The 12809-nt window shown below is 56.5% G+C and overlaps 1 protein-coding gene across 1 annotated transcript; it reads right to left on the minus strand.

Moving 5' to 3' along the window:
* Positions 1-7167: 7167 nt before the first annotated feature.
* Positions 7168-9453, minus strand: LOC131816660 (serine/arginine repetitive matrix protein 1-like). The gene is made up of 4 exons (XM_059149583.1): positions 9407-9453; positions 8589-9005; positions 7563-8385; positions 7168-7452 (listed from the first exon to the last, which is right to left on the minus strand). Exons 1-4 carry the CDS (start codon positions 9451-9453, stop codon positions 7342-7344), a joined length of 1398 nt encoding a protein of 465 aa, XP_059005566.1. The 3' UTR covers positions 7168-7341.
* Positions 9454-12809: the final 3356 nt, after the last annotated feature.

Raw genomic sequence — 12809 nt, forward strand, 5'->3', positions numbered from 1 at the left:
TCAGAAATACAAATACTACATGGTATTATCCAGCGAAGTTCCTGTCAGTACAGAGCCCACCCCAACGGGCTCGAGTAACTGTATTGGTAAAGATCACTAACCCAAAGCAACAGGTTCTTGAATATTGATTTGCTAAACTTATGCCCTGTTTGGTCTATAGGGTAAGTATCATCCCAGGCAAAACCTCAACTGGCTTTTTTGTAGAAACTGACAAGCCGGCTTTCATACTCATTGGGCAGTGCAGGGGCGCAGGAAACCAGAGCCAGCGCGCCAGGAGGTTGGGCCGCAGTCATGTAAATCAGTAGAAGGCTGCTGTCGCTACAGGAGCCAAGTGAATAGAAGACGCCTCCTCTGACTTGGCTTTTAAAGAGGAGATTTTGGTAACCTATAAGCTATAGCGAATAAACTCGAGTAACCAAATACAAAGCTGTAGTAGAGTTGTGTGGTACTGGGATAAGAATAGACAAGTCAGTGCAACAAAATAAAAGATCCAGAAATAGACCTCCATGTGCAGAAGCAATTGATCTTTTAAAACTTTTAAAAAAGATTTTATTAGTGAGAGAGCGCACTAGCAGGGTGAGTGGGAAAGGGAGAAGCAGACTCACAGCTGAGCAGGGAGCCCCATGCAGTGGGGGCTTGATTCCAGGACCCTGAGTCATGACCTGAGTCCAAGGCAGACGCTTAACCCACTGAGTCACCCAGGCGCCCCCCCCATCAACTGAGTTTCAACAAAAGTGACAAAGTTATTTATAGAGGAAGGGAAGTATGATTTAAGTATGTGTTTGGACTCTGTCGCTAGTTACTGACACAGAGCTCCTAAACCCCTTGGAATTTCCTACCGGATGGGAGCATCTTTTTTTCTGATGAGGTGACTCTGAGGGGGCTCCTGGATGGGGGGTGGTCACCAGGATGAGAAGTTGGACCGTTCAGCTCCATCCCTCATCCTCTGGGAGAGGGACTGGAGGTTGAGGTTAACAATCTCCTATGAAACTTCCACTGAGCTATTCCAGCAAATTACTGAACCTGAGACAGAGTGATGGGAACCCCTGATTTGTAGCTGAGTCAGAAGTGTGAGTTCCCTGGGACCCATTACTTACAAATGTCGTCTAAAACAGGGGGCCTTCTGGTCCCAATCTATGGGACCTGCACTAACTCTGGACAGTTGGTGGTGGAGCGGGGTTGGACCGTGGCATGCCCAGCTGGCATCCACAGAGGACTGGAGAACTACTTGGTGTGGAAAGCCCACACATTTTTTTTAAAATATATTTTATTTATTCATTTGACAGACAGAGATCACAAGTAGGGAGAGAGGCAGGCAGAGAGAGAGAGGAGGAGGAGGAATCAGGCTCCCTGCGGAGCAGAGAGACCGATGCGGGGCTTGATCCCAGGACCCTGGGATCCTGACCTGAGCTGAAGGCAGAGCCACCCAGGTGCCCCAGCCCACACATTTTTTGTTTGAGTATTGTGAGTGGAGAAGGAGGTTTCCTTCAGGAAGTCTACAGGTGCACGGACAACTGGTTGTCCTAATAACAGTAACAACCACAAGTGTGAACTCACTGCACCTGGCACCGCACACACCGCGTGACCTGGGTCAGAGAGCCTATGTGAACAGCCAAGACCAGAAAGCCCACAATGTAACAGACTATCCTAGTGCCTTTGTGGTCTTAGAACCCAAACAGTGAAAACCATAAGGGAAAAGTTGCTACATTAGAAGTATGAAAAAATTTTATTGTACTCCTCAAAGACTATGAAAATATGAGCCACAGACTGAGAAAATATCCACAATACACATACCAGACAAGAATATCTAAACAGAATTTAAAGGAACTCCTGCGGGGGAGCCTGGGTGGCTCGGGCTTAACAGCAGCCAGCTCTTGGTTTCGGCTCAGATCTTGATCTCAGGGTCATGGGCTCTGTGCACAGTGGGGAGCCTGCTCCTCTCTCCCTCAGCCCCTCCCCCTGCCCACACCAACTCTTCGTCTCTCTCTAAAATAAATAAATCTTAAAAAAATCAAAGCACAGAACTCTTGGGGTGCCTGGGTGGCTCAGTGGGTTGAGGCCTCTGCCTTCGGCTCAGGTCATGATCCCGGGGTCCTGGGATGGAGCCCTGCATCGGGCTCTCTGCTCAGCGGGGAGCCTGCTTCCTCCTCTCTCTCTGCTGCCTCTCTGCCTACTTGGGATCTCTGTCTGCCAAACAAATAAATAAACAAAACCTTTTAAAAAATAATAAATCTTCTTTATTCAGAAGAATCAAAAACGGAAGCAACGCAGGGCACCTGTGTGGCGTAGTCAGTTGAGCATCTGACTCTTGATTTCGGCTCCAGTTGTGCTCTCAGAGTCATGGGATCAAGGCCCACTTCGGGTTCTGTGCTCAGCACGGAGTCTGTTTGGGATTCTCCACCCCCCCATAAGTAAGTAAGTAAATAAGTAAATAAATAAAATCTTAAAAACATAAAAATTTAGAATCTAACACAGTGTCGGGTGGTCGTGCTGTCCTAGAACTGACTGCACACGCCTGTCCGCTCCTGCTCTGCTGAGAAACAGATCAACCCTGACTCCAATGCACAGCAGTGGTGGCAGCTGGACATTACTGCGAAGGAAATGGGCCGCGGTGTAGCGCCAGGGGAGGGGAGGGCCAAGCGTGGTGCCCGTTTCATGGATGGGGCTGATTTGCTGCCTAGTGACCAAGCAAAGTCCCAGCAACACTCACTGGCTGCTACTAGGAGCCACTCCCACATCTTCGGATGCTGTCCTTTTCCACTAAAAAATTAATATGTCTTGGGACGCCTGGGTGGCTCAGTCGGTTAAGCAGCTGCCTTCAGCTGAGGTCATGATCCCAGCGTCCTGGGACTGAGTCCTACATCAGGCTCCTTGCTCGGCGGGGAGCCTGCTTCTCCCTCTGCCTCTGCTGCCTCTCTGCCTGCCTGCGCTCACTCTCTTTCTCTCTCTCCCTGGCAAATAAATAAATAAAATCTTTAAAAAGAATTAGTATGTCTTGCTTTATAATTTCAATTTAAAATTACATTTTAATTAAGATTGGAAACTACTACTAGATCACTTAAAAGGTAAAAATTGGTAAAATGTTTTAAATTCCATCTGATTTTAGGAAAGAGTGAGTTTTATAAGATGAATAATACATACATTCCTCATTGAATTTCATCCTAAACAAATGAGACCTTTAGAGATCTTATAATTCCAATTTTTATTTTTTTTTTAAAGATTTTTTATTTATTTATTTGACAGAGAGAAATTACAAGTACACTGAGAGGCAGGCAGAGAGAGAGAGAGAAGGAAGCAGGCTCCCTGCTGAGCAGAGAGCCCGACGCGGGACTCGATCCCAGGACCCTGAGATCATGACCCGAGCCGAAGGCAGCGGCTTAACCCACTGAGCCACCCAGGCGCCCATAATTCCAATTTTTAAAAAAGATTTTATTTATTTGGTAGACAGAGATCACAAGCAGGCAGAGAGGCAGGCAGAGAGAGAGGAAGCAGGCTCCCCGCTGAGCAGAGAGTCCGATGAAGGGCTCGATCCTAGGACCCTGGGATCATGACCTGAGCCAAAGGCAGAGGCTTTAACCCACTAAGCCACCCAGGTGCCCCATAATACCAATTTTTAAAAGAAAATTAAGTGTACTGATATTAACTGGACCTGGAAGTGACTCTAAGGCGTGTGTCATCAAACTCTCTTCTCCACAGACATCCCTCAGGGGCTCTGGACACAGGAAGAGGCGTGTTCGCACGTTTGTACTCCAGGGGCAGGAAGAGGGGTGACAGCTGTGCCCAGATGCGCCTCCCGCACACACGTCATGGAAGCTGTCACAGAGCGGCTGCCTGTATTTACCTGCTTGGTTAAGGCTATGCTCCCAGAGAGGCAGCCGTCAGCAAGGGAGCAGGGGGCGGGCAGGCCCTACGTAAGTTGCCCCACATTCCTGTGTTCTCAGCCATTTTACCTGAGTTTGGGAGGCGCACCAGGTATGGCCTCGTTGGGGGCAGTATGAAGACATGGGGCCCTGGTCGCGCGCAGCTGGTGTCCCATGCTGGCCATCCACACACCCGTTGCCCTTAGTGTCAAGGTCCAGCTGTGTCTCCTCCTTCAGGCCGCCTTTCTACATCTCTGTGCTGACACTGGTGTCCCCAGTGCAAAATGCAGACTGCGGGACCGACATGAATCAAACAGCACGGCAGCGGGTGGTTCCCAGACCGCGGGACCTCCTCACCCCAGCTCAGCCGTCCCTGGCGCTCCCTGCGCCCTCTCAGCACCCGGGGCCTGGCTCGTCCTCCCATTTCGAGAGGTGACAGCACCAGGCTTTCACCCCTGCGCTACTGCAGCCCCACGCCTGTGTTCGCTGGCACATCCGCTCGGCAAGCGTTTCCTGTCCCCAGCCTCATTCCTGTGCTAGACGCCGAGGGCTCTCTGAGAGCCAAGGGGAGGCAGGCTGCCCGTCGGACCAAGGAGGGGAAGAGGCCTGGTGCAAGCCATCCCCGTGCCTCACCTGGAGCAGCAGCTTCTCTCCCACAGCGCCAGCCCCTTCCCGAGACCCCCTCACACACACACACACCCAGTCCCTTCCCTGAGACCCCGCTCCCCCCCCCCACACGTCCAGCTCCCGCTACGAGACCCCCCCCCCCCCCGGCTTCCATTTGCCACTTGGACACAAACCATGCAGGTGCCGTCTCACTCCGGGCCCACAGGACGATGATCACTGTGCGCAGACATTCTCCTGATGGGACTCAGGCTCGCTGCTCTCAGCACTTGCCTGATGCCTTAGTTTGGGAGAGCGGCATTATGAATACTGATAACTGGTTGCCATTCGCTGGCCAGAGCAGAAACCTTCCTGAGCTTATGAGGGTCATGATGAACCTTCCTCATCCTGGAGGTCCGTGGGCCAGGGTGGGACCTGGAGGAGAAAGCAGGCTACTGGGGCAGGTGCACGAAAGAGAGGACGCCTGGACAGCATTCTGATGGCCCACCTCAAAGCTGTACTGGACACATGGCCTGGCCCCGTAGCCACAATTCCGACCACCAAGCTAACAGAAACACCTCCAAAGCTGTAAAACCCCTTTAAAGTCCATTTCCATCCAACGAAACCTATGGAGAGCTACACCCACGGGAGACAGACACTGCTTCAGTTTGGGAAACAGATACAAAAGGAAACAGAGATCCTGCCTCCAACGGAGGGTAACAGAAAGAGAAACACCAACATTTCCAAAAGTGGACAAGGAAGATTTCTGGCACTGGCGAGTGAACGCAGGCGGGTGAGGAGAGACTAGAAGCCCCATGGCTCTGGGCCACAGGTGGAGCGTGTTCCGACCTTCGTGTAGACACACGGACAATCACAGGCACGCCTGTGTCCTCGGGTGAGTGGCCACACCTGCACATGCTGGTCCTGCAGCTCCACATGGCACCAACCGCGGGGTGCCGCCTGGGTCAGTCCCTACACCCGGAGATGGCATAGTCACGAGGGTACCGGTGCACCCTGGAATAGCAGCAAACACCAGCCTCCAAGAACCAGAACTCCTGGTTCCTGTTGCCCCACCTTCCCCACACTTGGTAAGGGCAGCCTTTTCAGTGGGTTTGCTGCGTCCACCCCCGGCTACAGGCATCTTGTCCTGGGCTGACTGGTCATGATCAGGGCAAGGGTTTCTTGGTCACTGGTATTCTTTTCAGGACCAGAGAGATGGGCGTCTGTGCTGCAGGGGCCTTAGTGGAGAGGGGAGGGTTGCAAACTTGAATGGGTCCAGGTCCCAGCCTCCCACAGGGACAGAGTCGCTGCGATGGCCGGGTTACACTGGGGCTCTGATTGCTACCATTGTTACAGACAACACTAGGACGTGGAGGCTGGCCTCTTCAGCCTCTGAGAGTGCCAGGTGTGCCCAGAGCCAAACTCGGCACACTAACTCACTTAACCCCCAGTCACCATGGGTAACCATCGAGACTCTCTCAGGATGGCAGGAGGTGAAGCCTGCTGTGTGGGGTCACATGGCTGGGGCTGCCCTGGCTGAGGTGAGCAGGCAGCATGAGGGGACAGGTCTTTGCTCAGCGGGGATGTCCACTCCTGTGTCCCCCACTTCCCCAGAAGCAGGGTCGAGGGTGAACATCGCCCTGCCCAGGGGGCCTGGAGAGGAGCGTGTGGGCGGCACCTCTTGGGGCCTGCAGAGCATTCCACCTGTCCTACAGCCAGAGGCTGCCCCAAGGGGGTCCTGTCGTCCAGCCCCAGACCCCAGGACACGTGGGGCAGAGGTCTAAGAGACTGAGGCTGCAGGGGGCAGCATCCCCCACAACATCAGACATCCCAACTGAGCAAAGGTCCTATCCCATGAACACAGGTTGGCCGGGAGCACGTGCATGGAGGAACACGACCTGCACAAGGAGCGACCATCACCCCGGCAAATGCTCTCCCTTCTTCGTGTCTCTCAACTCCTATGCTTGGAGGCCACGTCTGCAGCGGCCCGCCAGTAAGCACACCGCGGGAGAGGGCAAGTCTGTGCAGCGAGCCAGTGCAGACCACGTCTTACAGTCCCAGGGTGTCTGAGGCATCTTGTCCAACGTCTGGAAGTCTCTGAAGAAACAACACCCAAGCTGGTAATGATGCAGCAAAGGGCCCGAAGAAAGCAAAATGCCCCAATGACAGGACTCCATGAGCTCACGAGTCCCTCCACGCACTGTGCACCCGTCACAGTCCAACACCGCAGACGGGCAATTTTCAAATGCACTGGAGCTGCACTGTTTGCCTTAAGTTCAGACCAACGTGGCACACGTAGACATGACTGATCACAGGAAATCCAAACACAACCAGAAGGAAATATGCTACTGATAGGAAAAGCTGAAAGTCTTGTCAACACTTCAAAAAATCAAGTGTATCACAATGGAAACCAAAAACACTCAATGGTCAAAATCATGAAGGGAAAGAATCAGGATAGCTAAGAAAACGTGGATAATGGAAATAACACAGAAACGAAAGATATTCTGAGAACTAGGACACTCCTCAACAGGGAGCAAAAGAGCAGGAGGAGAGCAAAGCGGAAGGAAGATGGTGATGGCAGGAAACCAGGGCGTGGCCATGCCTCCGAGCCCCCGAGCCCCTGACTTTGAAGTCGGTGACCTCATGGAGTACTGGGATGCTGCATTACACCTGTTACGGTGAGCAATAATTCTGGCCAACTACGTATGAGGAAAAATTCACGCTTCATACCCTGACCCCATTTACAGAGATCAAATAAATGTAAAATGGGTGAGAGATGCTTCTCAAAATGTTTGCAAAGAAGTATTTTTGTAAAAAATTTGTTGTCCGTGGGATGCCTGGGTGGCTCAGTGGGTTAAGCGTCTGCCGTCCACTCAGGTCATGATTCCAGGGTCCAGGGATCGAGTCCCACGTCGGGCTCCTTCCTGGGCAGGGAGCCTGCTTCTCCCTCTGCCTCTGCTGCCGTTCTGCCAGCCTGTGCTCGCGCGCTCTGTCTGGCAAATAAATAAATAAAATCTCTTAAAAAAAAAAAATTAGTTGTCCTGCATTTAAAAGAAAGATTTTAAGCATCTCTACACCCAGTGTGGGGCTCGAACTTACAACGCAGCGGAAGGGAGTCGCGTGCTGCACGGACGCGCCGGCAAGTGCCCCTGAAAGAGCCTGTTTCCCAACAGGAGCTCGGCCCGCGCCGCCGGCCCGCGGGTTCCAGGAGCACCTCGCGGCCCCGCGGAGCGCACGTCGCGGGAACCAAGCAGCCGAGTGTGCGGCCCCCGAGTGCGACGCAGGAATCACGCACGAGAAGGGGGTTCGCTCCTCCCCGGCCGGACACGGAATGGCCGCCACCAGGGACCCTCGAGCCCCGGCAGGGCCCTCGGCCCCGCACCCGCGCCGGACGCCCCGGCTCCTCGGCTCACACGGCCCGTCCGACGGCTCCGAGCGCGCGCGCCGCCCGAGGGCGGAGCGGACCGTCCCCGACGGCAGCCGCTTCCCGAGAAGCGCCGTTTGAGCCCCGGGGCTCGGTCGCGGGGCGTCCGCCTCCGGCTGGGGTCCTGGGCCCGGGGTCCGGGGACCGCGCCGCGCCGCCTGCTCGTCCCCCGCCTGTGCCCGGCGCAGACGCACAGAAAACCTTAAAAAACCAAGAAAGATCAGCGAGACGCTGCACGAGCCGCAGGAGCCCGCGGGTCCGACCCGCTCCGGACCGGCCCGCCTCCCGCACACCGCGCGCCCCTGGGGCGGCAGAAACGCGCTCCGGCGCGCGGGGGCGGGGCGTGCCCGGGGGCGGGGCGTGCCCGGGGGCGGGGCGTGCCCGGGGGCGGGGCGTGCCCGGGGGCGGGGCGTGCCCGGGGGCGGGGCGTGCCCGGGGGCGGGGCGAAGGCGAGGACGCAGCGGCGACGGCTCCCCGCCGGCGACGTCGGGCTGAGGGCTTTGAGTCACCACAGACCCCGCAGAAAGCGAACGCCCCGAAGCCGCCGCGTTCCTCCCCACGCCGGCGGCGGCCCGGCCGCCCCGAGTCCCTGAACCCTGCGTCCCGGACCCCCGCCTCGGCCGCGCCCCCAGCCCCGCGCCCCATGAGCCCCGGGAGCGCGCCGCACCCCCGCACCATCAAGTGCGCACGCGCGAACGTACGCGCGCCGGCGCCTCCGACGCACGCGCGAGCACGTGACCGGCCGCCCACGTGACTGACGACGGCGCGGCGGGGCGTGGCGGCCGTGTGGGGCTTGCGACCTGCGACCCGCTGGGCGGCCGGGGAGGCCCGGGGAGCTGCGGCCGCCCGCGCTCGCCGGCGGGGACGTGGGCCCCGCGTGAGAAGGACGGCGCCTCCGCGAGGTGGACGCGGCGCCGACGGTGGGGCGTGTCCTCCTCAGCGACAGGGCGACGTGGGCGGACCCCGCGGGCTTCGCCCCTGCAGCCTCCCGGGCAGGACCGTCCCGGGACGGGCTCGGACGCGCCTTCCTGGGGCCCCTGCCCGGGCCTCCTGGGCCGCGCGTGGTGGTCCGCGAGCGCTGTCGCCGGGCGGCAGGGACGGCGGGGTCCGAAGGGAACCTACACGAGCGGGGTCCGGAGCGAGGGTCGCCCCGACGTGGCCCCGCGCGTCTCCTGCAGCGGAAGCGTCCGCGAGGTCACCTGCCTTTGGGGGTCTGGCGTCGCCGCCCGCGCCCCCACAGCCGGCACTGGGCTTCCCGTTGGCCACTCAGCCGTGTAAGCGGGCGCTGCGGCGTCCGTGCGATCCAGCCTCGTCCCTGTCCCCGGGCCGATTTGGCCCGAGGGTCAGTCAGCCGCCCTCGGGATGGCCGGAGAACGGCTCCGACGGGCGCACAGCTGTGGGTCACCTCGCCCGCCTGCCTGAGCCCTTCCCACGGCGGAGACCTTCAGGCCCGCTTTCGGGGGGCACCTGGGTGTTCTCGAAGCCCGGGCCCTCCAGGAAGTCCGCCCGCACCCCTCACCTGCAAGGCCGCTCGACGCCGATCCTCGAGTCCCTGCGCGGGGGCATCGTGGGACGCGGTGCTCAGAGGGGTGCCACTGTCTTGTCCCGGGCCCGCCCCTCTGCCTCTCATTGACCGGCGGTCCCGGACTGAGCAGGCAGGACCCTGGGGTGGAGGTTCAGGCTCGGTACAGCCCCTCCTCCCCTGTGGCACCCGCCGACCCATCTTGATGTTGGGAGCCAGGGGCTGCCCCTGTGCCCAGCTGGGTGTATCCGGATGCTTCAGAAGGCCCTGCCGGCTGGCGCTGCCCAGGCCTCCACCTCAGGTCCTCCTCCGCCCTTGCTCTCCCTTGGAGGAGAGCCCCGGGCTTGCGGTCATACATCTGAGCTCGTGCTTGTCCCCACAGTTCTGGATGTCTCTGCTTGCTCCCCAGAGTCACCTCTTTCTCTTCTCCGAGACCCCCTAGGAAGCTAGAGGGCGGGAGAGCCAAGGGGCTGCCGCCACTGGGAAGCCCGGGCAAGCAGATTAGAGGGAAGGAAAGGCCGAGCACCCCTGGCTCGTTCTTGCCGGGAGGCGGCCTGACACTCCACCGAGGAAGGCCGCTGCTCCCCAGCCTCAGCATTCTGGCCTCCCAGTGCAGTGGCCAGTGGTGGAGTGCTGCCGGCCTCCCTAACCCTGCTCACTGAGCTCCCTGCTGCCTGCCACATCCTTTGAGCATCCTGGCTGACCCTCACAGTGTGACCTTGGCAGTTTCAGGCTGTGCGTCTCTTTCCTGATGCTTCTGTGGGCTTGTGAGAGGAGATCGCTATCCACAATGGCAAGGTCCATACACGGTTTTTACTCCAGTCGCTTCAATGTGAAAGATTTTTTTTTTCGCTCAAAGGATTTGTATCCAGAATGTTCTGGGCGACAGCTCTTACTTCCTTGAAAGGGTTTTGTCTGTGTGTGTGTGTTTTTGTTTTTTTTTTTTTTTTCAAATTATAAAGATGAACAGAAGGCGTCAAAACACTTGAAAGCAGTTTTTTTTTTTTTTTAAGATTTTATTTATTTATTTGAGGGGAGAGCACGAGTGAGGAGAAGGTCAGAGAGCGAAGCAGACTCCCCATGGAGCTGAGAGCCTGATGCGGGACTCGATCGAGGGACTCCGGGATCATGACCTGAGCTGAAGGCAGTCGTCCAACCAACTGAGCCACCCAGGCATCCCTGAAAGCAGTTTTGTATTGAAGAAACAACTTTAAAGGTCACAGAAAAGGAGTAGACCAAGAGAAGAAGTAGAATTAAAAGAAGAGTTTATTCATAATCATGTAAATTAGGAGTCATTTTCCTATGATGGGGAGAAACACTGATTTTGTTCCTTTCCAAAACCCAGTCACCGCCACCACATTACAGAACCTGCCACCATAGCCCGGTGACATGGACACTCTGGCCTGTGACTGTTCTGTTTCTTGACTTTTGGGGGTTTTGTTTTTAACAGCAGAAAAGGACATGAATTCAGATTTTTCACAAGAAGTCAAAGGAGGGAAAACAAGTCCACTTTATTTGTAAATGGGCACTCGCCTTGCCCTAGTCCAGCTGCTACAGGAGCCTGCCAGCCTCGTCTCCCTGGCCTGCAGACCTTTCACAGTTGGGGTCTGGCCTAGTGGCACAGCGGAAGCGTGCTGGGCCCATAACCCAGAGGTTGATGGATTGAAACCGTCCCCTGCTACGTGCCCATCTTTTCCTGGGCAGTTGCCTACAGACCCGTCCCTGTCCCCCTTCCCTTTCCCCATCAGGGTGTGCAGAGCCCAGCAGCACCGGTTCCATGGTGTGATGGTCAGCACTCTGGACTGAATCCAGCAGTCAGGTTCAGGTCTCCGTGGGACTGCACGACTTGCTTGTCCCCTCCCCCTTGTCTCTTCATCCCCACTTTGGTGTCCCTTCTTCCTTGTGCACTCAGGCCAAGGGTGGCCCCATGGTGGCCCTGGTGTCTTGTGGTTCTATGGTATAATGGCCGACACTCTGGACTTTGAATCCAGCAATCCAAGTTCAAATCTTGGTAGAATCTGCCTCACCTGTGGCTCTTTTGTGCCCCCCCCCACCTGTCCCAGGTAGTGGGCAACGCAGTCCTCACCAGGACAGGCTCGTACCTTCCCAGATCAGGGTCTCCTCTTTTGAGCCCATGTGGAGACCCCTAGCTGCAGCTTCCATTTAACCCACTGGCCCTTCCATGGTCACCTGTCACCTTTTCCTTATGTGTCCACATGCCCAGGACTCCTCTTGCCCCTACGCACTGCTGCCTGTGGCCTACAGGACATAGTCTGGTGGAGGAGAGGGTTGACTCTGAAACCTCTGGTTCTCTTCCCTCGGGGTGCACAGGGCCCAGGACTCTTCCTGTCCCCACTCCTAAGCTCATCTCTTGAGAGACCTCCAGGCAAGGGCCCTTGAGCTGGCTTGTATGGGCAGTTTGCCAGAGCTCCTGCTCCTCCCCCAGAGGGAGCACATCAGGGATTTCCTGATCTCTGTCTTTTCAATGTGCACTTCCTCTCTCTAGCTTGACTTTTAAAAAAGACCAAAAGGGGCTCATACTGTCGGTGCCAGGAAATCTTGAGTTCTTTTTATTAGAGTAGATTTAAGAGTCTCAGGTAAAGGCCCAGGAGCCTAACTCTGCATCTGCTTCTCTTATGACCGTGGAAAGACCCTGCCCTCTTGGGATGTCAGCTTCCTCATCTGTACAGTGAGGAGAGTTGGGTGAGCTGGTCCCCTAGGTTCATCCCAACTCTGCTGCACAAATGTGATTTTTTTTTCTGCCCCTGACTACTATGGGACCCTGGGACCCAGTGCCCTCCTCACTCCTGTTCTCCACCGTCTTTCTGAAAATGGGCTCATGTCCCACCTGGAGCCCAGGTGAGGGCCCAGAGGAGCCTCACTCCCCACACTGGCTCACGTATGATGACAAGGGCCTATTCTGAGGGTTCCTTGGGGACATACTGCAGATATTTCCCTATTTGTGCATTAAAAAAAAAAAAAAATCCACGTTTTAACTGCCTCTCGCATCCCAGTTTGGATGTTCTCTGCCAGGAACGTGGTCAGGGTTACTCTCATGCAAGCGTCATAATGTCTCGTACTTGCCCACGGGGCACCCGTGGGCGGTGCTGCTCAGGGAAGGCTCCTGAGAGCGAAAGTGCCCACTGCCGGGAGGGGGCCTGCTCCTCATGGACGCCAGGAACAGACTTCTGGGTCTACGTTCATGTGTACGAGTGTGTGTGCATCCAAGTGCACATGGGTGTGAACGCCTGTGCGCATACAGGAGTGTGTATGCGTGTGCAGGTGTGCGCGGACGTGCGTGGGTGTGTAGTCAGTTGTAAAGTCAGTCTTCCATCCTGGCACTTGTTTCTCCGTTTTCAAAGTGCTCAGCTTATCCTTGTTCAGAAAATAGGGGGCCGGC

Source organism: Mustela lutreola, chromosome 15 (genome assembly GCF_030435805.1).
Source record: "Mustela lutreola isolate mMusLut2 chromosome 15, mMusLut2.pri, whole genome shotgun sequence".
Taxonomy (NCBI): domain Eukaryota; kingdom Metazoa; phylum Chordata; class Mammalia; order Carnivora; family Mustelidae; genus Mustela; species Mustela lutreola.